At 43.1% G+C, this 25,021-nt stretch overlaps 1 protein-coding gene across 1 annotated transcript in view; it reads right to left on the minus strand.

Annotated features, from left to right (window-relative positions):
- Positions 1–257: 257 nt before the first annotated feature.
- Positions 258–25,021, minus strand: part of EPG5 (ectopic P-granules 5 autophagy tethering factor) — a 107,216-nt gene continuing 82,452 nt past the window's right edge. Inside the window, exons 32-44 of the mRNA XM_010961412.3 lie at positions 24,854–25,002; positions 24,111–24,312; positions 22,535–22,607; positions 21,062–21,165; positions 17,589–17,764; positions 15,184–15,369; positions 14,481–14,690; positions 13,615–13,759; positions 8,666–8,908; positions 7,170–7,386; positions 6,457–6,672; positions 4,658–4,772; positions 258–2,282 (exon numbers count right to left, since the gene is read on the minus strand). Of these exons, the coding sequence (XP_010959714.2) occupies positions 2,100–2,282; positions 4,658–4,772; positions 6,457–6,672; positions 7,170–7,386; positions 8,666–8,908; positions 13,615–13,759; positions 14,481–14,690; positions 15,184–15,369; positions 17,589–17,764; positions 21,062–21,165; positions 22,535–22,607; positions 24,111–24,312; positions 24,854–25,002 (2,219 nt within the window). The 3' untranslated portion in view covers positions 258–2,099. The remainder of the gene's footprint in view (positions 2,283–4,657; positions 4,773–6,456; positions 6,673–7,169; positions 7,387–8,665; positions 8,909–13,614; positions 13,760–14,480; positions 14,691–15,183; positions 15,370–17,588; positions 17,765–21,061; positions 21,166–22,534; positions 22,608–24,110; positions 24,313–24,853; positions 25,003–25,021) is intronic.

Raw genomic sequence — 25,021 nt, forward strand, 5'->3', positions numbered from 1 at the left:
TTCCAGGAGGCTACAGCAGTGTTTCCACCTTCCGAACTATCTCAGTGTCCTTATAATTTCGTAGCCTCGAGCCTCTCAGAGGAACCTACGCTGTAAGCCTTCCACTGTTAAGCATGAAGAGGAAGCATTTTTATCAACCGTCTCTCACAGTATCAAAGAAAATGGATAACATCAGACATAAAAATTTGCATCAATTTTAACAACTGAAATACTTCACAAGATCGTGTGATAGCCCTAAAAATCAGATTCTTACCAGCTACAACCAAAGATTTATTTATTTTTACAGTTTTTACAGGGCAAATACATTATAAATATTATAAACCTTCAAAAATTAAGAGATTAAACATAATTTTCTTTAAATGTACATACTGTCACTCCAAAGGTTCACATTCTAGGGTACCAGCAATTACACCCTCCTCAAAGGAAACAGCACATGAAATACTTCCTGGCGTGAAATCTTTGTTGCCAAGTCAGCCGTGGAACTGTCCACAGCTTCTAGAACGTTCTTAGACACAGCACAGGGAAGATGACTGATTTTGAAAACGGAGAGATGCAAAAACAAGGAAAGCTCGGGGACGCCTCCCTCAGAGATGGACACTTGGCGGCCACAGAACTTGGAGGCCAACAGGGATGATCTTTACCAGAGCACGTCTGTGGGGCAGGACGGTTCCGTCCAAGGAATGAGGTTCAAAAAAAGAACAACTCCTACACATTCCCAAATGTTCAGGGAAGCACTCGCAAATGATATTTGAAAAGAGATGGTCACCTACAGCCCTCTTCCCCTGGCTAAAAGCTCTCAGTGACTGCTAGGACATTTTTAGGTAAGTCTCTTCAGGTGATAGCTAACCCACAAACAAAAGACATTTTATGCAGGCTGGACAACGAAATCAATTCTGAACCAACAGAATTGTGACTATGATGACAGAAGTCAAATTGCTAACTCCTGGGGGAAATGACAAGATCCAGAAGACGGTAGCAAAACAAGGCAACGTCACAGACAGGCTTTGGTAATGAGCGAACTGTTAACAACAGAAGGCACGTGGCGATTTGAAAAAAGCCAAATTTCAGTTAAGTCTCCTGAGCTGGGCCAGTTCCCAGGATCAGTGTTTCAGTGGATTTGCTAGGTTCATTTGAGTTTAAATAGGGAGTGAAGAAACACACAGGGAACAGAGAGTCAAGTTCTCAGTCTTTGTCTCTCTTAACAGTAGGACCTTCAGATGTCACACTTGGTGTCTGGGAAGAGTTGCAAATTTAGGTGTCTGCAGGGGCCAAGTAAGTGACATGAATGAAGGAACCGGCTAGGGTAGAACCAAAGGGAATGTAGGTCTACAGAGAACTGGAGAGAGCAAGCCCTTGTCTACACTATCACCCCCGGGGACCAAACAAAACACATCTCTGCAAGGCAGGCCCTCCACAGACCACCAGCCCGCACCCCCGATTTAGACAGACAGCTCCTTCTCCATGAGGACACACCTGGATGGAAATGGACTTGTCACCACCTCTCCTGTCCACTGTAGTCAGGATCAAATGGTCACATTTCTGACAAGACTCACTTTAACTCAGCCGTCTTATCTCCCTTCTGAGAGAAATAATACAATACTTTTAAGTTGGTGTTATTTCCCCATAGTTGAGAAATGCAGAACTTTTCAAAGCTTTTTCACTTTGAAGGAACACAGATGGGGTTCAGAAGTGAGGGTTCGACATGATCCCAAAGTAGTTAGATCTGGCATAGGAGTCCTGATATTTAAATAAAACAGAGAAGACAGAAGTGCAGATGTACAGAACCCCATCCCTGGGTCTCATGAGATGACCGGGATGTTCAGCAACTGTGAGTGGCTTTCTACCCAAGTAGAACTTAGTAAGTTTCTCTTGTTGAATGAATATAAAAACTATGAAGTCCCTGGCATGTTAAGAGTTGAGGAAACACACATACCCACATGTGTACATGCACAACAGAATCATCTAGTGCCTACCAACTTGCATCCTGGTCAACTAACTCACTGGCCAGACTGCAGTGAAGCTAAGCAAAGTTATCTGGGCAACAGCAAAGGTAAATGTAAACATAAACAGCGACAGGTTTATCAAGAGCCTCAGTGTTACTACCGTATGTTGTCCAAATAATGCACTTCTGGGTAAAGACAGTTCACAAGAAGAGCCAGGAAGCTTCTCCCGTCTTGCAGGCAATGACCAGGATGCTTTATGAACTGCACAGCTCGCGATATATGGTCCTGGTATTCAGCGTACTGCTTACTTGATGGCAAGGATTCGAGGGCACTCAGAGCCTAGAAGACACGGAAGACAAGAGGGTTAACCACATGGATGCGTCTTCCCTGACTCCCGCAGGTGCAGCACACCTGTACCTGTCACCTGCTACAGCTGTGAGCCTCCAGGGAAGCCGACAGGACAGGAATCGGAAGTCTCAAAGGGAGGCACTGATCAACCACAGAAGGAGGCCAGCAGCCGAGACTTCTCTGGCTTTTGCCACCTTCTACATCCAAGCCTTCCCTCTTCCTGGCCTGCGCTGCTTCCCCAGCCTTCCCCACGGAGCAGGCTGGTCCTCCTGCTCGCCTGCCTCCCCCCGGGCCCGCAGTGGCGCCCTCCCCACCAGATCGCCCGCGGCCTCTCCTCCCGGAGCTGCAACCGGAAATCATGGGCATCAGCCACCCGGGGGACCTGTTTAATCTAATGGTGGGTTTGTCCTCAGGTTACAAAATAATGTGGTACTAAATCGTGTAGCTAGGTGAAATTCAGAAGAACCTGGTGGCTAAGTGCTGCTGAGGGTAAGTGATAAGGTCGATCTAGCAGCCAACAAACACAGGGCACAGACCAGGTTCCTCGGGCTTCTGCCCAACAGGAACGACAGAGATGTTTCCCTGCTCTTCGGGAGGAAAGAAAGAAAAACATTCTTTAGTTCCACAGTTTTCATTTTTCCTTCCCTTCATAGTAAGAGAAGAAAAGAAGAAAAGACTGTATTTGGAGAAAACAAACAATGGTTCTTGGGGGTGGGGGGTTTTGTTTCCAGCTGTCCAAGCTCACCCGCCCCAGGATTCTGAATGTGAATCGTGCAGTGCCCCCCACCTTCTCCTCTCATTTACGGGGACCACTGCACTAGAGGCTACAGATTAAAAGATGGAATTTGCTTGGCTCAGTAAATAAGGAGGGAGATTTTTCTGAGGATAGCAAATGAACCAGCAGCTTAAAAGTAAATTACCAGGGGGTTTAAGACAGAAGTTTGGGGGCTGAAAATAAATAACTGAGGGGATTTTGGCACCAAGCTAACTGCTGTGTGAACAGAGTTCATCTGAGAACAAGAACCAGTGAGGACGGGCACTCCCGTGAACCGCAGCGTCCACATCGCTCTCTTGTCCTTCTTTTCTTAGAAAGGTCTACTTTGACAGTTTGCCTAAGAGTAGTCCTTTTATAAAAAGGCGACTTCTTTCAAGTTTAAACTCCTGATGACAAGTGCGGAGGGGTACGTGGGGGAGTCATCACTTCCAGTCTGAGGGACGCCAGCAAAGCCAGGCAAGGCCCGGGCGCCCTGCCGGCCGCAGCTAAAGCACAGCCACGCTCCAGGTGCCAGTGGGTGCGCGAGAGCAGGCCTCTCCAATACGGCCTCAAGTGCACAGCACGGACTTCATGGGACGCTCACCTGCCCGCCTATGACGGCTCATATACGACATCAGGGAGTCAAATGGCAGTGTCTAATCCGCCCATGACAAGTACCGGGTATGGTATAAACCAAGACGCCTGTGAAGACCCTGCTGAGTGCTTCGCTTGATCTTTGCTCGTAATGCCTGGGACAGAGGCAGCAATGCGGAGTGGCGGGAGCGTGGAGCCCGGCCCCAGACCAGCCGTGTGGACTCCAGCCCCAGAACTTAGTGGCCGCGTCATCTGAGACCAGTTACTCAGCTGTTCTGGCTCCATTTCCTCACCCACGAAACAAGGATAATGAAAGTTCCTCTGTTAGAGGGCTGTTAGTCAGAACTTTCATTCATGAGCATCAAGTGAATTAAAACTTACAACACTGTGAACTGACTGTACCAAAATAAAATAAAATAAAATAAAAACCTTACAGCAGTGCCTGGTAGTAGGGAGCAGTCAAGAATGCCAGCCTGTTTACTGGTGGAAACAGTTCCACGAATGGGACCACACCGTGTGGCCCTCCACGTTTCTAGAACAAACTATAATTTCTCGCAGCTACCATTCTGCCCACGTCTAGCTAGTCCAACATCAGCCCACAGTGGTCGGCCTCCAGGCGCACAGAACGGGAACCACTTCCTCGGGTCCCAGTCACAGCTAGGCTGACATCCATCTGTCTCAGGCGCAGTCACGGCTGTGCCGGCCCCCAGCCCGAGCAGGTGGCAGGTCAGCCCAGTCACGTCGTCAGAAACACAGCCGATCCGAGACCAGCTTACCCAAGGCCACGCTTCTTCTAAAGTGGGGGTAACAGTGCTGGGGGCACGTGCCTACAAAACCTGGCTTCAGGTCTGCGGCAGGCACAGGCGGTACCCGTGCTCCAGGAGGGAGAGCCCAGCAGAGGGCACGCTGTGCCGCTGCAGGTCCCCGCACCGTCACGTGTGAGGACCACAGCTGCCGCCTGCCCGGTCCTGGGGGAGGCCTGGGGGAAAACTTCTAACTCATAAAGCTTTTCACTGACCTGCTGAGCTTTCAGGGTCAGATGTAATTCAGAGCCAGGCTTCAAACGGATCTGGTCCTCGGCAGGAGCCTGAACTAAAAGGAAGGCAGCCATGCCTCGGGCAGCCACTCGGAACCTTGGGTGATGGGGAGGGATTAGAAGAAGCAAATGACTACAAAAGTAAGCATTAAAAAAAAAAACCACCATAGAGTCTATTACAAACAAGAACAAACACATCTCCAGACCTACTGCTGTTGTTGACCTCTTCAGGAAAATCGTAAATCTGATCAAGGAGTCTTCATCTCCCCTTCCATTATCATCTCCCAAACAATGAAAGCATAATTCAGACTCGAGAATCAAAGCGTTGGCAAGGATGTGGAAATACTGGCACTCAGACACTGCCGGTGGGCATGTTAAAAATGGTGCAGGTGCCATGGGAAACAGCTGGCAGCTCCTTGGTAAGTTAAATGCAGAGTAACCGTATGACCCAGCAATCCCCAACGAACTGAAAACAGGTGTTCTAACAAAAATCTGTATACGGCTTTCTCAGCAGCACTGCTCACCACAGCCAAAAGGGGAAACAACCCAAATGTCTCTCAACTGCTGAATGGATAAACAAAATGTGGTGCATCCATACAATGGAATATTACTCTGTCATAAAAAGGAAAGAAGTATTGACAAGTGCTAAAAATGGATTAGTCTTGAAACTTTATGCTAAGTGAAAGAAGCCAGACACAAGAAGCCACATATTATATGATTCCATTTATATGCGATGTCCAGAACAGGATACACATAAAGTTAGAAAGTCCATCATTGGCTGCCAGAGACTTGGGGGACAGGTGAACAGCATGTGGCTGCTTTAGTAGGTGTAGGATTTCCTTTTGGGGTGATGAAAATGTTCTGGAACAAAACAGCGGTGATGCTTGCAACAACACTGTGAATGTACTAAATATTACTGCATTGTACATTTTAAAAGGGTTACCATGATCAACTTTATGTGCATTTTACCACAATTTAAGTCAATCAAATCACATAGTCCTGCTAAATTCTACCATAAACAGAAACATGATGTTAACTTTGGAATGAGTGGTTCCCAAAGTTGCAATGGGCTATTCCACAGAAGACTGGCATCAGGATAGTATGAGAACTCTTCAACCCAGTTAAGGCCTTTAAAAGAAAACTGGTGATGCAAATGAGTCTTGGGAGACAAAATGAGGCTAGTGGCAAAATCTGTCATGTTTTGAATTTTTTAGCAACAAAAACCTGGACTTATCTATCATTACTTACCCTTCTAATCAGTTAACTCCAACTCATCTTGACTTCAGAGCTGTGCTAGACCGCGCCCCTCACGGGGCCTGGACTGCCCTGACAAAGTGCAGGGAGTGAAGCACCTGACCGGGGGATTTTAACTTAAAACCACAAACCATCCCTGGCTCAAAGCCAAAAAGCAATGAGCCGTGTGGTCAGCTTACAAAATTCTTTGAACATAAAAGTTGTTTTAAAATGTGAAAAAATAAACATGCATTTTAAAAGATAAAGATGCAGGGGGAAGGGTCTAGCTCAAGTGGTAGAGCGCATGCTCAGCACCCAAGAAGTCCCGGGTTCAATCCCCGGTAACTCCTCCAAGCGGAAATCAATGAAGAAACCTGACTACCCACCCCACCCCCGAAAATACAAAGGTGCAATCAGGCACTGACTGTTTCTTCTCAATCTTTGGGGGGAAACCAGCTCCTACATCGAAAATCTACTAAGCATCACACCCTCGAGGCAGATGTGAATGTCTGAGGCCCGCTGAGCAGCGCAGAGCGGGTCCTCCTTACCTGTTAGACAAGGGCGACTTCCGGCCCAGCCCAATGGCCCCGAGAATCCCGGAGCTGAGCCTCTCCTCGGCCAGCAGGTTCTGCCTGCCCTGGAGCATGAGCAGAATTCGAATGACCGATTCCGTCAAGACCGAGTCATTCTGCTCCGTCTGGACCAGGGACAGCTGCAGGACCTGGTGCCACCACAGGAACAGCTTCGCTTCTTCCTGGCTCGAGCTGCCCGGGGTGGGAGAGAGGGTGCAGGAGGAAATCCAATTAGGAGTAGGTTCCCTCCAGTCTCATTTAACTGAACACTCATACATGAGTTTTAAGTATAAGGGACATTTAGTACTTTAAAAGCATAGGCTGATGGGTGATGATCGGGCAATAAAGGAGCAGCTAATTTATTGATCCTTCCACGTGCCAGATGCTGGATGTGAACTTAGATGTTCTTTCACTTGATCCTTGTAATAACCCCGGGAGGTAAACACTGTCACCTCTGCCTAACTGATATGGAAGCTAAAGGTGGTGCTTCGACAGGACTGCTATGGGAAGTAAACAGCCTGCTCAGAAGATCAGCCATGCAAGTAAAATCTGGAACAAGCATCACTGTAGCTTACAGCCTTGTGGGTTTCTGATGTGTCACCTGCACTTGAACGGACGCTTGCTTAAACCCAAACGCCAAGGCGCCCCGACCCAGAGGGCGTGCGGGGGCGGCCGCAGGGCCGGCGCACCTTGGATACACCTGCTCCAGCCACCTGCTCAAGGTGAGCAGCACTTTCATTTCGTTCCTTGCTGTCTGCTCGCTATTTAGACACTGCAGCAAGTAGACGTAGAGGGTCAGGTAGCTGCCAAGGGACAGGCACTCCTGCAGAAACTCTTCCATGGCGAGCTCAGGAACTTGAAGGGACACCAGGATGGGGCCCCATCCTAAATTCTGATGGTGGGAGCCTAAGGAAAGGACACCGAGAGGAGAAGGCAAGAGAAAAGCAAGAATCCAGTTATTCAAACTACCCTGATAAACCTGCTCACTTCAAACGCTTCAGCTCAAGAAACACCACTCACGTTGGCCCTGGAGGCCACAAGCCTCACAGCCCTCGGGTTGCCACTTGGCTGGCCGGGGCAGAGGTTAAGCAGTCAGAATTCAGGACTGCATCTTCATAAATCACCTTTCTCGCCATATTATAATCATTAAAATCACATGTAGACACTGCCTGCCCCAGTTACCTAAGAATTTTAACTTTGCCTAATAGCATTTTTAGATACATTGTGAAAACTTGTATTTTCCAAGAGAAATTATCATTACCCTAGCCATCAAAAGCAGTTTTCACTTATCAAAGCCTAGTCTGACTCCTAGCATGACAGAAATTTTTGAAAATGTTACACAAATTGAAAAAAAAAAATGAATTTGATTTTAGCAACAAATAGCAAATAAATTTGGAGCAAGAGTGTTATCCTAATGGGTCTTGGTTCTTGGGGTGAACGAGGGTGGGGTGACATGGTGACACACAGCATCTTCCACAGGGGAACGTGGATTGTTCACGTGTTGTCCAGAAAGGGCAGGGGGCAGGTTACAGGCATCATCTGGCATTCTCACTCCGATACCCTTCTTTCTCTCCTACTGTGTGTACTGTGATGTCTATCTGGGTATCAGAGTTGAGAAGTACTGTTCTGAGCAATTCTTAACCAGACCAGGTTGTTTGCAGAATCTGAGAGATTAGAGGTAGGGAATGAGAAAGACAAAAGGTAAGGGGGTGAGGGGAACCTCATCATAATAGTTTAAAACATATGACAACAAGCAATAAAAGGACTTCCATGAAAATTCATTTTAACAAGTGACAAAATAGAGAAATTTAATATAGTGGATTATTATACAGATTCTAGTTTACAGCACTCGTTTTTAGGACTAGACTAAGCCTGTGACATTCATGATCTGCCTACCATAAAAGAACTGGTCTGACACTCCAACACCCATGTCGAATGAATTAGAGGTCCCCTCCCTTGAAATGCGATGGTACCAACAGACAGGGGCCAGAGGTCCTCACGCTACCTGCAGATCTTTATGAAAAAGACAAACTCTCTTCTGAAACATCAATAACATTTACAGAGAAGTTAGAGTGGTACAATCGCTGACTGCGAAGGGTCGGGAGAGGTGCCTCCTTCAGACAGAGCTTCCATCCTCCCTGGAAAAGACTGATGTCGTGAGAGCCTGAGATGACCGTCCTCTTACCCTCTTTGAAGTAGGCGGTGATGCAGGCTTCCGTCGTCTCGGCCATGTGGCGGACGGAGGCCAGGCTCTGGCAGGCTGCCGTCAGCAGCGGCAGCACCAGCAGCCCATGCACCTTCTGCCCGATCCAGGTCCGGATGCTGCCCCGGAGGAACTCTGCCGTGGGGATGGTGGCGTTGTTTATCATCATCAGCACTTCCATAAAGAGGCTGCTGAGGGCCATGTGGCGGGCCTGGCTGTCCACATCTGAAGGGGGACATGAACACATGCTGGCAAAACGCCATGAACGTGACCAAGGGAACAACAGTGCTTCGAACTAGCTGCTCCCCGGGCAGATTTAAAATTCTAATGCCTGATCTCAAGGGGCCAGAAGGAAAACAGTGAACAGTGTTTTTAAGGACGGGATGTGGCACATAAGTACTCTGTAAGAACAAAGCAAGAACTGTTGCAAGATCCTTGGTTACGGAGTGTGGCTGATCAATACCTGGCTGGTGTGAAAGAGTAACCTATTTATTGCAATATGCTTAATTAGTCTTTATTTTCTTTCTTCCTTTTTTTCTTTTGGAATGGAGGTACTGGGGATAGAGCCCAGGACCTCACACATGCTAAGCACCTTCTCTACCACTGAGCTATACCTACCCCTGGTCTTTATTTTTTAAACTTTGCTCATTATAAAACAAAATACATAGATCTCAGGAGTCATTTGGTAAACTACTGAGACACAGTACCTTCACCTCTACTACTGCCAAAGCTGCTGCTGTTTTTATTTTTCAATTGAAGTACAGTCAGGTCACAATGTGGTGTGAATTTCTGGTGAACAGCATCATGTTTCAGCATCAAAGCTGTTAATAATTCTAGAGTGATTTACACAGAATGAAGGTTATTACTTAAAAATATAATGATCATCTCAATAGATGCAGAAAAAAGCATTTAATAAAATTCAACACCCATTTATGATAAAAACTCTTGCCAAAGTGGGTATACAGGGAACATATCTCAACATAATAAAAATTATTTATGACAAACCCACAGCCAACATAATACTCAACAGCAAAAAGATGAACAAGACAAGGATGCCCACTCTCACCACTTCTATTCAACACAGCACTGGAAGTCCTCGCCATAGCAATCAGGAAAGAAAAAGAATTAAGAGGACTCCAAATTGGAAGGAGAAGAGGTAAAATTGTCACTATATGCAGATGACATGATACTACATATAAAAAGCCCTAAAGGCTCCACACAAAAACTACTAGAGCTGATAAAAGAATTCACAAGGTAGCAGGATACAAGATTAACATACAGAAATCAGCTGCATTTCTTTACACTGACCATGAAATATCAGAAAAGGAAAGTAAAGAAACAATCCCACTTAAAGTCACATCAAGAAACAAACAAACAAACAAAATCTAGGAATAAACCTGACCAAGGAGGTGAAAGACTCATACACAGAGAACTATAAAACATTGATTAAGGAAATTAAAGATGACTTAAAGAAATGGAAACATATCCCATGCTTTTGGATTGGAAGAATCAATATTGTTAAAATGGCCATACTACCCAAGCAATACACAGATTTAAATGCAATCCCTATCAAATTACCAAGGACATTTTTCACAGAACTAAAACAAATAATCCTAAAATTTATATGAAATCACAAAAGACCCAGAATTTCCAAAGCAATGCTAAAGAAAAAGAAGGAAGCTGGAGGAATAACCCTCCCAGACTTCAGACAATATTACAGAGCTACAGTAATCAAAACAGTGTGGTATGTCACAAAAACAGACATGTGGATTAATGGCACAGAACAGAGATCCCACAAATAAGCCCACACCCTTATGGTCAATTCATCTTCAACAAAGGAGGCAAGAATATACAATGGAGAAAAGACAGTCTCTTCAGCAAGTGGTGTTGGGAAAACTGAACAGCCACATGTAAATCAATGAGGTTAGAACACTCCCTCACTCCATACACAAAAATAAACTCAAAATGGCTTAAAGACTTAAACATAAGACAAGACACTACAAACTTCCTGGAAGAAAACAAGCAAAACATTCCCTGACATAAATCTTAGCAATGTTCTCGTAGAGCAGTCTATCCAGGCAAAAGAGATAAAAGCAAAAATAAATAAACGGGACCTAATTAAACTTACAAGCTTTTGCAAAGGAAACTACAAACAAAACAAAAAGACAACCTACAGAATGGGAAAAGATACTTGAGAAAGATGTGACTGACAAGGGCTTAATCTCCAGCATATACAAACAGCTCATATAGCTTAATAACAACAACAACAACAACAACAACAACCAAACCACCCAAACCAAAAATGGGCAGAAGACCTAAACAAGCAATTCTCCAATGAAGACTTACAAATGGCCAATAGGCACATGAAAAAATGCTCAATACCACTAATTATCAGAGAAATGCAAATCAAAACAATGAGGTATCACCTCACACCAGTCAGAATGGCCATCATTTAAAAGTCCACAAATGATAAATGCTGGAGAGGCTGTGGAGAAAAGGGAACCCTCCTACACTGTTGATAGGAATGTAGTTTGGTGCAGCCACTATGGAAAATAGGATAAAGATTCCTTTAAAAACTAAAAACAGAGTTACCATATGATCCAACAATCCCACTCCTGGGCATACACCTGGAGGGAACTCTAGTTCAAAGAGATACCTGCACCCTCAATGTTCACAGCAGCGCTGTTTACAATATCCAAGACATGGAAACAACCTAAATGTCCAACGATAGATGACTAGATAAAGTTGTGGTATATTTATACAATGGAATACTATTCAGCCATAAAAAAGAATAAAATAATGTCATTTGCAGCAACATGGATGGATCTAGAGATCATCATTCTAAGTGAAGTGAGCCAGAAAGAGATAGAAAAATACCATATGGTATCACTTACATGTGGAATCTAAAAAAAAAAAAAAAGGACATGAACTTATTTACAAAACAGAAACAGACTCACAGACATAGAAAACAAACTTATGGTTACGGGGGGAGGGTGGATAAATTGAGAGATCAAGATTTGCAGATACTAACTATTGTATATAAAATAGATAAATTAAAAGTTTTTGCTGTACAGCACAGGGAACTATAGTCAGTATCTTACAGTAATTTATAATGAAAAAGAATATGAAAGCAAATCTATGTATGCAAATGTATGACTGAAACTTTATGCTGTACACTAGAAATTGACACATTGTAAACTAACTATAGTTCAATAAGAAAAAAGAGAACAAAAAAAACCTAAAGTAAAGAAAGGAAAAACCTTTTTACAGGTTCCTAACAGAAACTCTTTTATTTCTTTGTTTAAAAAAAAGCACAGACTGGGTCTTTCTAAAATATTAAGAGATTTTTAAAAAGCATATAACACAAGAAAAAGAGCGATTTATTTTAACAAGAGAACTGCAAATAAGTAATTTACCAAGGTAGATTCCTTCTTTCACATCCAAGAATAGAAAATATATTTCACTGAGAATGTGTGAAGAAAACTATTCCTCAGGCATCATTTTTGCCCACTATTTCTAATTCTCCATGAGTTGGGCACAGTGTTTTAAGAGAACAGAATTGTGGCTTTCTCACCACAAGGCTTCAATGTTTATATCACTGGAAGCAGGGAGGTTCCTCATCACTCCCATCAAACCAAATTCACCCACTTGCACAGTGTTAAATAAACCCTAACAAAGCTGTAAGACCTGTGTATTATCAGCAAGGACTTCAAAAGAAAGAGTATGAGGAAGATATCACTATATGTGTGTGACTTTTTTTTCATATATTTCTATTGGTATAAATATTCTCGGTAATGAAGGCCTTATCTCTGAATTCCAACTGAACAGCAGTTTTAATTTATCTTTTAATTATGACTCATGGGAACAAAAACCTGACTGCAGTAGGCCTCCTAACAGGCCCCAGCCTCTCCCCTTCATGTCAGTCATCAACACAGCCAACAAGTGTTCGTAAAGACAGATCTGACCCCACCACCCTTCTGATTAAGAGCTTTCTAAAACGCCCTTCACTCCTTGGCCCGGCCGGCTCTTAGTCTTCATGGGATAATTACCTACGACCAACTCTAAGTCAGTTTCCCCAGGATTGCCTGCTAATCCTTTTTTTTTTTTTTCTTTTAACAGCCACTGGGTGTTCCTGACTTTCCAAGGTAGCGCCCTGGATGCCTTGTCTCATTCCATACTTAACGATTTCTGTGTGAAGCAGGGACAATTATTGTCCCAGCTGCAATTGAGGCTACATAGCTGCTCACGGTCTCAAAGCTCGCAATGTAGAGTCAGGTGGTCTGGTTTCAGAATCTGTATTTTTAAACACCGCATCAGATACCCTCTGTGGTAGACCCATACTGCAGGTATGCCCAAGAGTTGTCAACAGATTTTTTGGTTCACCAGTTCCAACCAACTCAAATAGCCGCACCAGCCTTCTAGCAGTATGCTTCCCTAAACACTACAGTATACCTACTTTCAAATAGCATGTAAATAAATATAAAAATGTTGTCTTATGCTGTACACCAGAAACTGACACCACATTGTAAAGTGACGACACTGCAATAAAAAAAATGTTAATAATGTTAAAGACGTCTGTGTGATGCTCAAGTGCCCTCCCAGTTCAGAGCTAAAGCATCCAGGAATGCTGCTCACTGGACAGTCTCTGGTTAGCTCCTCACCATTATATCCAGTCATCTGCTTAGCCCTCAGCCCAGTTAACCACACACCAGCATCTGAGAGTATCCACCCGTTCTCAAGCTGTTAATAGTCATGCCTCCCCCGAGTGCTGAGATGACACAGTGTCCCCACGGTCCAGTCATCTCTCTGACCACTGCTTCCCTGGAAACAGGAATGACAGTGTCCTGGCCACCTTCTTGATCTCAAAATGCCTTAGACACAGCAGGCATTCACTTACTGAGTGAATACATGACCTCACCGTAGTCACTTACTAGGTGGGTTAAAAACAATGATGTCATCCAAGAGCTTAGACATTTCCTGTTCCAGGGCCGCTAAGGAGATTTTCCCATTCTGCTCCAGGGAGCTGAGGAACTGAACCATCTGATGGGTGAAGGCTCGGCATTTTGGAACTGCATCCTGACAACAACAACAACAACAAAAAGGATCATTCAAATGGCCTCGCGCAAGCAGTGTGAACGGAACGCTCCCTGGGAGCACAGCACACACGACTGCTGCAACAGGGGGTGGAGGGGACAGAGCAGGAAGCCGCCTGAGGACAGGTGTGCCCAAGGGCCCCGCGTTCGGGAAATTAAGTCTGCGGTGACACTTAGACCAGAACCCATGTTCTCCCAAATTGCACTAGAATATTCTTCTTTTTCACTACATTAATAACAACTTTAACTACACCACGTATTTACCAGGAGCTTTTCCCAAAACCTTTATGTCCATATATCTAATCTAACAACACTTTGAGGCAAAGTGTTATTATTTACAATTCAAGTGAGAAAACCAAGGTCAGAATGGCAGTGAGCTGGAGACCTGAGTTTGTGAGACCGCAAACTCATACTCATAACTTGCCTGCCATTCTGCTGCCAGTGAGACTCAGATCAGCAAACCAACAGCCCACCGCTGGCCCTCCATCCTTTTACCCTCATATTAGCGTGTGACACTACCAGCAGGTAAAAGGCTTACCAGAAGAGACAAATAAAACTGGAAGATACAAGAGGCCACAATGTGGGTACACAATGATACACATCCTCCAACTTTATCTACAGAGCCGTCCAAGGGTTCAAGACAGTCCTCTGCTACCACCAGCCCTGCACAACACTCTGCCTTCTGAAGCACCTACTGAGCTTACGTGATGTTTCTGGCTGTCAGTAGGGACGGAAAGGCCTGCAGACACTTTTAGGAGCTTCACGATTAATTCAGCAGAAGGTTCCTGTGCCAGGATGATGGACGGCTGGTAATGGCTGCTGAAATAAGCCAGCACACTCTGATACGACACAGTATCCACCAGATGCCATGAAAGCGAGCTTGTCTGTCCAAGGAGAGTAAGTAGAGGCGAATCCTAAAAATGAAACACGTATTCCTTTAGCTTCAGAGCTCCCATGTTCCCAGAAATGTGTCTCTGCATAGTCTATGGAGTGACCACTAACATGGCTCATGATAAGCACAGAACAGCTAAGATGTCAAATGAGCATCTGCTCAAGTTGGGAGTACTTGTGAAAGTAATAACCAAAGTCTTGGCAGACACATTAACGTTAAGATTTGTAAGTTTTCAGAGCCCAGTTTTCAAAGGAACTCTGTGATCTGGTGATAGAACAAGCAATTAATGAGATACAAAATAAAACTGATTTTTTATTCTAACTTGGTGTGATTCCCTTAGACTGTGAACTATCTAAGAAAAATCCAGGCACCTAGTTAAAGGCACATCCCATATGCCAAGCGTATATTCACAACTCAAAGAGGCATTAGGGAAACAAATGAAAAACGATGACTCCATACAGAGCGAGGATCGAGGGAGCCTTGCCAAGTCCTTATCCCAGGCTCTCCAAACTTACAGTTTGGTCTACCAGTTGATCTTCCTTTGCCAATAAAATCATCATGAAAAGGAGACAGACAACCATGCTCCGGGTCTCTGGGAGGGGGCTGGGGTTCCAGGCATCAGAGAGCACACTGACCCAGTTGACTTCGCAGAGGACAGAGCCCAAAAATAAGAAGCAGCTCTTGGGACTTCCTCGTTCCACCTGAAAGGACATGATGCTTGTAGCTGTCTGTGTGTTTTGAAAATGTATATATATCAATGTTTACTAAATTATGTATTTTTTAAATTACTACCTTTTTTCTCAGATTATAAAGGTCATTCGTAATCCTGCCTTCCATGAGATTCAGACTTAACATTTGTAATCTCTTTCCTTTCAGTGGATGTGTACATTCTTCAGCTTGTCTGGAGTTCATTATTTATCCCACTAATTCTTAACAGGAGAGGAACGACCCTCCCTGGCTCTAGCCAGGGTGGCAAATGCCTGCTACAGTTAGTCACTGGTGCTCAGGGCGCCTACCACAGTCCTCAGATGTGCTGGGCAGGACGAAGGTGACATCTACCAGTCAGTGGTTCCCAAACCACCTGGGGGACTTGCTAAAACACAGGCTGCCAAGTTTTTTTTGTTATTGTTCTTATTTAGTCTTTTGTTTTTGGAGCGGGGCGTGGCAGGCGGTGTACCTGTAGAATTTTTAATTTCCTACATCTGGAGTAAGAGCAGGAATTCGCCTTCTTAACAAGTTCCCAGGTGGCACTCATGCTGCTGGTCCCAGGACCGTACTTTGAGACCTATTACATTAGTGTACGTAACTTTCATACTACCTTTTTAGTGGAATGTCATGTTATAAATATGTCTCCGTATCATTAGTCTTTATGATTTTTGAAGACTGCATAATGTTTAATTAAATCTTACATAAAATATATCAGGCATGGAGAGGCAACTGTATTATCAAGTATATAATAAACGTCATAGTTCTCTCTTATAAGCCTATTTCAAGTCTGTTTAAAATAAGACATGGCTAGCTGTAAGTTTTTCCTTTTAAAAAGAAGATTAAAAAGCCCGACTCCATTTGTAAAGTCACCATCAATGGGATTTGGTGATGGTTCATGTCTTCCCACCACCGCCATCATCATATCATGTTATTTATTATTCTCCCTTTTAGAAAAATATTCTCTTCATCCTCTTTTATAATCTGTTCTCTATCCTCACCCTCAACCCTCTCAAAAGCATACCTTATTATCATTACAAGATTCATGGAACTGAAAGGGTCCCAGTTTCTGGGCAGGTCAGAGTCATCTCCCATTAGACTTTTAAAAAACTCCTAGGGATACAAAGCCCACAGCATCCTTTTACAGACAGTTCCATTTAATCTGTCATATAGCTAGAGCTGCCCTCTTACAGCTCTTTAAACAAGCATTCGGTTCCTACTGACAATGGTGATGAGCATCTACTTAGGGCCCGTCTCATACACTAAACCTAGCTACAAAGTCATTCTTCACCTTGCACCTCGCTAAGACAACTGTCCTCAGCTTTCCGCAGACTCAGTTTCAGAGGACAGGCTGGCAAGAGCAGCACCGGGTGGGTCCCCCTTCACAGCACTACAAGACGGCGGTCCGTTTCACTAACTGTCATAAATAGCTATGGACCTGCAGGAATTAAAGCTCTTAGAGTGTCTCAATAGTAAATGTGATGTGAGATTAAGAGTAAACACTAATGAACTGGTGACTATGAACAAGTAAACTGAAGTGATCACAAAGAGCTAAGACAAGAATAAAGGGTTTTTTAAAAATAGAAACTTAGTAAGAAACAACAAAAATGCCAGACTGATATGTAAGTAACACTTCCGAGCCTGTTTCCTGCAGCCATCGCTTCTGCCGCAAAGACTCCCACACACTTACTGGGACGTTCGCCAGGTCATTGCAGGTCTTCATGTGGTTACGACACATTGCTGGTTGTTACAGTGCACTTCTGTCTCCCACAACCTAATTATTCCCTTGCATAACTGCCTAAAGAAACTAATGGCTTGAGTATGATTTACATTTTGCTTTAACAGAACATTCAACAGTAAGTAATTTTAATGGTGCTATCCTTTTGAAACATGTACACAGAAAACACCAAGACTGAACAAGACAAAGTCATTAAACTATGTACTCACACGACACTGTCACCAAAGTCTTGAGGATGGCTACCATATTACAGACACAATCTTTCTCTAGGTTTTAAAAATGGTCCTGTAAATTTTGTCCAGTCATCTATGAACACAGTGAAAGGACATCCATGGACTGCAGCTTACGCAAACACCATCTGGGCAATACAGAATGTGGGCAGGGTCCACGTGGGCACAGACTACAACTGGGTGGGAAAACCAGTGAACAGGCTGCTCCCTAGAAGCCAGGCTGTGACCTGGAGAGTGAAGGGCTTACTTTGAAGAAAGCTTCCATGAGCATCTGGTCGGGATGCAGGTCCCTCCACGGCAGTTTCCGGTAGGCACTGTGAAAAGCGTACAGAATGAACTCGGGCATTTTGGGTGCCGTACATGCTTCACAATAATGCAGCAGGTGTAACCGCAGGGCTCCTTCATCACCGGGCAAGAGCTTATCTAAAATTGAAAAAGAAAATATAGCTGAAGGCCTTTTGGTTTATCTTTAAGACAAACAAAACAAAAAAGGAACACAAAACATAAATTTGAACTAAAAAGTCTAAAACTTAAATTACCTAGTTTCAAAGATTATCACACGTCAGGGAAAAAAAAAAAACTGATGGCAGAGTAATAATAAAGGTACTTTACTTGGGTAACTGGAAGGCGCACCCAGTGTGTGGGAGACAGCAGGGCTGATCAGTTTTTCTCCACAACTACTTCTAAATAGATGGTTTTCTAACTCAAACACACTTCCACGGCCACTAACCAATTCTAGGCGTCCCTTTGGTCTGTTGCCCTCAGCACGCATTCAATCCTGTGCATTTGGCACCTTGGAAAAATCCAACGTTCCTCAGAAGGAAATGTTCACGTGACTAAATCCTAACCCTTTGTGCAGTAAGACTAGACTATTAGATGTCACTCTGGTAAGTCATTCGAAACGAATCTCACACTCTTCTGTGACCCGGATCACTCATTACTGTCCTCATAAGTATCAATTACTTTAGTGCCCTAACCGCTAATGGCAATGTTAAGGGGGATTTAGCCTAAAACAAATTTTTCAGATTCTCTGGATCTATGCCAAAGAATGGAATGTAGCCAAAGAAGAGAGAGCCACACACGACAAGAACAGACACCTCGCGAGAGTTTCTCAACACTGACTTTTTGAAAAACAATCCATAAGCATCAACATATGGTGCCAGTCGACTTATCACTGCTGACACTCCTGCATCCTCAATCCCCAGCCCTTATCTTATTCTATAGCCTGAAACATTAACACGCGTTTTTAACAATCTTTTAAGACAGGGGTGAAGAGTAGCATTTGCTTAAATATGGATAAAAGACAGTTTTGTTCAAATAAGGATGGAGACACAGGAGATGTCTAGGAGATTATAACCTCTTAGAACCAGCCTGAGCTTCTGCTTCCAGCCCAGACACAAATGTGTTCTATGACATCAGATATTCATTTCGCTTTCCAGGTCCAGATTTTTCTCATCAATAAACACACAGAGCTGGATCAGATGATCTCACTAAAAGGCTATAATTTAATACTTCTTCATCTTGCTATGCATAGTTCTGTTTCCTCTGTCTGAACTCAGCTACCAATTCTTAATATTATCCACGTGCCCACCTGTTCCTAGGCCATTTCTTATCTTATACACACAGGCAAGAGCCTGTTTGAGCGCTTGCCCTTATTCTAAGAAACTAAAGCCTTTATGACAATAATTTTATGCTCAAATATTTTTCTCACTACAAAGACATTCTGGATGGTAAAAAGCAGCTAGAAGTCTGCCTTTCCAAAAAAAAAAAAAAAAGAACAATTAGGACTTCATGTGTTATTCACTGAACTAACACTTAACAAATAGACACAGAGAACACGTACTATCCTCAGTCTTGAGGAGGATAAAAAGAAGGGTGCTTCTTTGGACAAGAGTCCACCCTCACCCACACACACACCCCCTCTCCCTCCCCTCCTCCCCACTGGCTGCTGGCCTCTAGAATAAACAAACTTCCCTTTCTACCAAACACATGCCTCTCTTTCTTCTTGGCTGTCAAGCAGCGTGCAGCTGGACTCACGTTTCAGTAACACCTTCCCAGGTGTTACAGCCACACCAAGGTCTGAAGGCTTTCCTTGCCTACCCTGACTCCTCTCCCTCTTATTTCCACAGGCATCACTCCAAATAAATCTCAGCCTTCTGGCTCCACCATGGTGTCTGCTTTGCAAGGATTCAAACTATAACAACAACGTGCTACAAAGATTACTGCACATGAATAGATATGCAGTGGAATATAAAGGGCCTGAGGCTTCAACCAGGCAGTGCAATCAGCATGAGCAAAGGAACAGCAGGAGGAAGGTCCAAGGACTTTAAGGGAGCAGTGAGTGGAGCGGTGTGGCCGGATGGAATGTTCCCATAAAAACCATCACATAACGTTGTTGAAGTCCTCTGGGCCAGACCCATTTGAATGCTGAGCTAAAACACTACTACACTTGAAAGTTTCTGAGTAAGAATATAATTGGGTATAACTAGAACTTTAGGAAAAATCAATCTAACACATTAGCCAAGAACAGAAACTCAAGATAGAAGAAACAGGCTATTGCAAGAATCTGGATTGGGTGGACCTACCTCTATCTTTATAAACCCCCCAATACACAACATGCAGATACACAGAGTAAAATGAAACATCTCTGAAAATGCACAGCTAGATACACTCAGTGGAAGAGAAACAGCAGGGGCCAGAAGCAGAGAACCTGGGAAAGCTGAGAAGTGAGCTGACGCTGGAGCTGCCCCGGGACTGTCTGCTCACGTGGGGTTTCAGCAGCACAGGAAACAGAAGACAAGACCCTCTGAGGACTGCACCCTCAGCGCAAAGTGGGAAACGGAGCACCTGTGCCTTAGTCTGGACACAGAGCTGGGGACGCAAGAACGCTGACTGCGGTAATTGGGTCTGGGGTTTGATTTCACATATCTGTGTAGTGTGAGAAATCCCAAAGCAAAAAATTGCACGGATCCAACTGGCAACAAATGCTGACCTTTTCTGGAGGCACACACCTTCATCCTAGCCGTCACAGAATTTCTATAGCCTAACTGCGAGCTCACAACAAAAAATGAAATACACACAGAAACAAGCCTCTGAAGGGACATCAAGACAGCAGCGTGAGCCACCCTCCTCCCCGCAGGAGCTTCAGCTCGTGGAACTGCTGCATTGAAGTCATGGAGGGAAGTAAGCATGTTGAAACATTTTAAAGAAATGAAAACTGGAGTTTTAAATGAAAGAAACAGGATGCTATCAAAAAGGACCAGGGTGAACTTTAAAAAATGAACAACGTAACTTCTAGAGATTGAAATGAAAAATGCAATGAATACTTTTTCTAAGCAGATTAGACACAGCTAGAGAGATGCAATAAACTGGAAGAGAAACCTCAAGAATTTGCCCAAAATGAAGCACAAAAAATTAGAAAACACAAAAAAGAAGTGAGCCACAGAGATAGAATTAGGTTCAACGTGGTGGGGGAGAGGGGTAGACAAAATGTGGAGAGAGAAAGGCCTACTTTCCATAACTGATGGCACTCAGCGCCACCTCACCAAGAAGAGGTTACACACTTGACAATAAATAATTACACGGGTGACCTTTCTTTGGTCAAAGATGACAACCTGCCAAATAAAGTTAAATTAAGTAGGAAAGCAAATGCAAAAGATTAACTGAATGACTTCGGAAAAAGTGAAAACTAACCAGAGACATAATATAACATCTTCGTACCTTTAAATCTCTCGTGCAATGAATCGATGCAGTCGGTGAACAGCTGCACGACGCTTGAGGCCACCACGGCATCACTCTCCAGCCAGGGGTAATGTCGCTGGCCGCTTTAAACAAAAGAAACATACACTTAGAAATGATTAAACTACTCTATGTCCCAGAGTCTGGGGGGGCTTGCCTAAGTCCTAGAAAACTCTGTATAATGTAGCCTAAGACACATTTAGACTACTTTAAAGGCTGTAAATTCCTGAAGGTGAATTGGAGCATTCAATATCAATCATATAATTATATTTACTTTCCTTCCTAAACTTTATTTCAACACAATTAAGTTTCAGAAGTGTGTTATCTAAGTAACTATTAAATTAACACTTTTTACAACCAATTTATGCCCTTGAACCCATTCCTTGTGTATCCTGGTTACATTTCAAGTACCTTAGAGAACAGTTCTGTCTGTGTAAGGGAGGGGAGAGGAAAAACAGTCATGTAACCAAAGATGACCAAAAATGAACAGAGAGGAAATAACCAAAGAAAAAAACTCTTTAAATGAACATTTTAGTTTCTGAATTGGGTACTGAAAGTAAAATATAAAAATAAATTCCATTAATTCTGCCTAGGAATAAACAGGCACCCTGCTTTATGGTCAGCAGTCTCATGGTCCTGAAAACAAAACCCTGAAGCTTGCAGAGTGCATAAGGACAGCCCTTGGCAAAAGCAAAGGCCTAGAACCTTTTCTATTTTCTTCAATGGGCTCTTGAAGCAGCTTGGTGATACAAAGAGTCTGGCATGGGGGTTAAAGCTCTGAGCTCTGGTCCCAGATCTGGCCCCACTGGCTGTGGGATCTGAGCAAGGTTTTCTGAATCTCAGGATGAAATTAATTCATATTTGTGAAAACACCTTAAATACTGTGATATCTACCACCAGTTTAATTCTTAGAAAACTCTGGATCCCTAGCTTCTGTTTGTATGCTTTTAGGAGAAAAAAGACTTGTAAGGCAACCCCCTGTATTTGGACAGCTCTACACCTCTGTTTAAAATGCTTGTGAAATAATGCTTCCATTTAGTTGCAGAGTTCACGTGAAAAAGGTAGTTCTACCCAGTAATTTGAAAGCCATCTTAGTTCCAAAAAATAACTGAAATACTGGGTAAAATCAAGTTAGCTTCATATTTTGTACCACTATATTATCCAGGAGAGCAATACCCATTTTTCTGAAATTAAATACCAAACACATTCAACTTCTTTATTGTAGAAAATTGGAAATGAGTATACAGTTTTGCTTCAAAATCAACAGCTCTGATCAACCAGACTAACAAGCCCACAAACAGAAAATGTCTTTATTTTGTAAGGCAGTATTTTCTAAATTTAAAGATGGCCCAATACTAGAAATCGAATCTGCAAACCATCACCTATAACAAAACACCATCAGAACATTAAGTCTATAAATTTCAAAGGCATTTGAATATTGGAAAAACTGTTTACCTTTCATTGTCCTCTAAAACCAGGATCCATGGCTTAAAGAGCTGGACGATTATCGAATGCAGGGATCTCAGCACTGATACAAAGCAAAAATTTTAGAGACAAGAAACAAACCCATCAAATGCAGGTGGTCAACAAGCACGTGAAAAGATGCTCAACATCACTAATCATCAGAGAAATGCAAATCAAAACCACAATGAGGTATCACCTCACACCTGTCAGAATGGCGATCATCAAAAAGAACATAAATAACATGTTGGCAAGAATGTGGAGAAAAGGGAATCTTCATATATCGTCAGTGGGAATGTAAACTGGTGCAGCCACTGTGCAAAACAGTATGGAAGTTTCTCAAAAAAATAAAAATAGAACTACTATATTACCCAGCAATTCTACTCCCGGGCATATACCTCAAACAAACAAACAAACAAACAAACCACTAATTCAAAAAGATATATGTGCCCCAATGTTTACAGCAGCATTAATCACGGCAGCCAAGATATGGAAGCAACCTAAGTGTCCATCAACAGATGAATGGATAAAGAAAATGTATATAAATACACATGTATGTATGTATATATATAAATACACACACACACACACACACACACACACACACACACACACACACACACACAATGGAATATTACTCAGCCATAAAAAAGAATGAAATTTTGTCATTTGCAGCAACAGGGAGGGACTTGAAGGGTATTATGCTAAGTGAAGTAAGTCAGAGAAAGACAAATACTGTATGATATCACTTGTTTGTGGAATCTTAACCACAACAAACTACTGAATATTAAAAAACAGAGCAGACTCAGAGATACAGAGAACAAACTAGTGGTTACCAGTGGGCAAAGGGAAGTGAGCAGGGGCAAAACGGGTAGGGGATTAAGAAGCACGAACTATTACTCATAAAATAAGCTATAAGGATATACTGTACAACACAGGGAATATAATCAATATATTATAACAACTATAAATGGAGTACAAACTTTAAAAATCATGAATCACTATTTTGTACACCTGTAATTTATATAATAGCATACATCAACCATACTTCAATATAAAAAAAAAGAAACAAGCCCATCTTTTGTCAGCATCACTGATAATTACATAGAATATCTACTTCTTACCTGTATACTCATAAACCTATGCTGATTTCTAAACAACACATTTACTACAACTAAGCATGTTTTAGTCTTCATTTGCTGCAATGAAATTTCTTAAACTAAGTTTTATTACAACACAATGTTATATATGTCATGTTATAAAATTATAACATACTTGTTTTAACGATAAAATCTTAAATTTTCTTAACAAGATAAATAATAGGAAGAAAGAATTGGGAGACTGAAACTTATCTTTGTACCCCACCCCACAGAGGAGCTGAAACAAGCGAAGGCAAGCACTCACTATGTAAGTGAACGTAGGGGTGACACATATGTGGGTTCCTCCCTGTGCTTTGTATTCCCTATTTCTTCTTTGTGACAGATATGTGGATTTATCACCAAGATTTAAATCTCTTAATGTGTCTATTCAAGTTTCTTTTAGCGGAAGGTTGGAACACCCGGCTCCATACCTGTTTTGCTGCTGGCAGATGGGCCCTGGGCCAAGCAGACCATTTCTGAGTCAAGCAGCCTTTTCACCAGATAGGCCAAGAGTGTCTTCATTTCAGTCATGTAAGGGCTCCATTTTGAAAATAAGCCAAAACTTTTAAAGTCCAACGTGGATAACCGAAGCTTATTTAAAAAGTTGGAGAGCCACTGTATGGTCTCCACCACCTGGAAAAGAATGGCCAGTAAAAAAAAGCATTCGTTTACTTTCAGTAGAGTGCCCAGTAGATTGTGACGGGGGCTCTGACTTTGTAATGGAGCAAAGGTATACAGTATATGAAAGTAAACCAGATTTCAAACTCTTTTTCTAAAGGAAAGGAACTATTTTTTCAAATAAATCCATATCATATAAAATTGATGAAAATGACCGCTCCATGGGACACTACGTGAAAAGCTCCCCGAAGGAGCCAGTGAAGCAGGTGGGTCAAGGTGGGGAGGGAAGGTACACACTGGGGCTGGGTGTGGGCTGTTCTTGAACAGAGGGGCAAGAATCAGACTCTCAGGCGTGAGAGAACAGCAATCCAGGCACAGGGGGCATGGTAGGGGCGGAGAAAGGAAAATACAGGGCTCTTAAAGATAATGCATAGAACAGCAACTTTTTAGATACGTACTTTCAATGTGTTCCAACTGTTTAAAAAACAAACTTCAAAGGAAGTGGAAAAACACACACACACACAGATAAAAACTTCAGAGACCAAAATCTACACACCTGCTTGTCCGACAAGAGACCATCCGGAGAGCTCTGAAGCCCTGTGCTCTCAGCAGAAGCTGGCCCCTGCTGGCAGTTCGGGGAGCAGCAGCCCAGGGCTCTCAGGGTGGCTTTCCAACACTCGGGGCTCAGCAGCTGCTCGGCGGAGCCTTCCCAGGCGGGGACAAA

This window comes from Camelus bactrianus, chromosome 30 (assembly GCF_048773025.1).
Source record: "Camelus bactrianus isolate YW-2024 breed Bactrian camel chromosome 30, ASM4877302v1, whole genome shotgun sequence".
Taxonomy (NCBI): Eukaryota; Metazoa; Chordata; class Mammalia; order Artiodactyla; family Camelidae; genus Camelus; species Camelus bactrianus.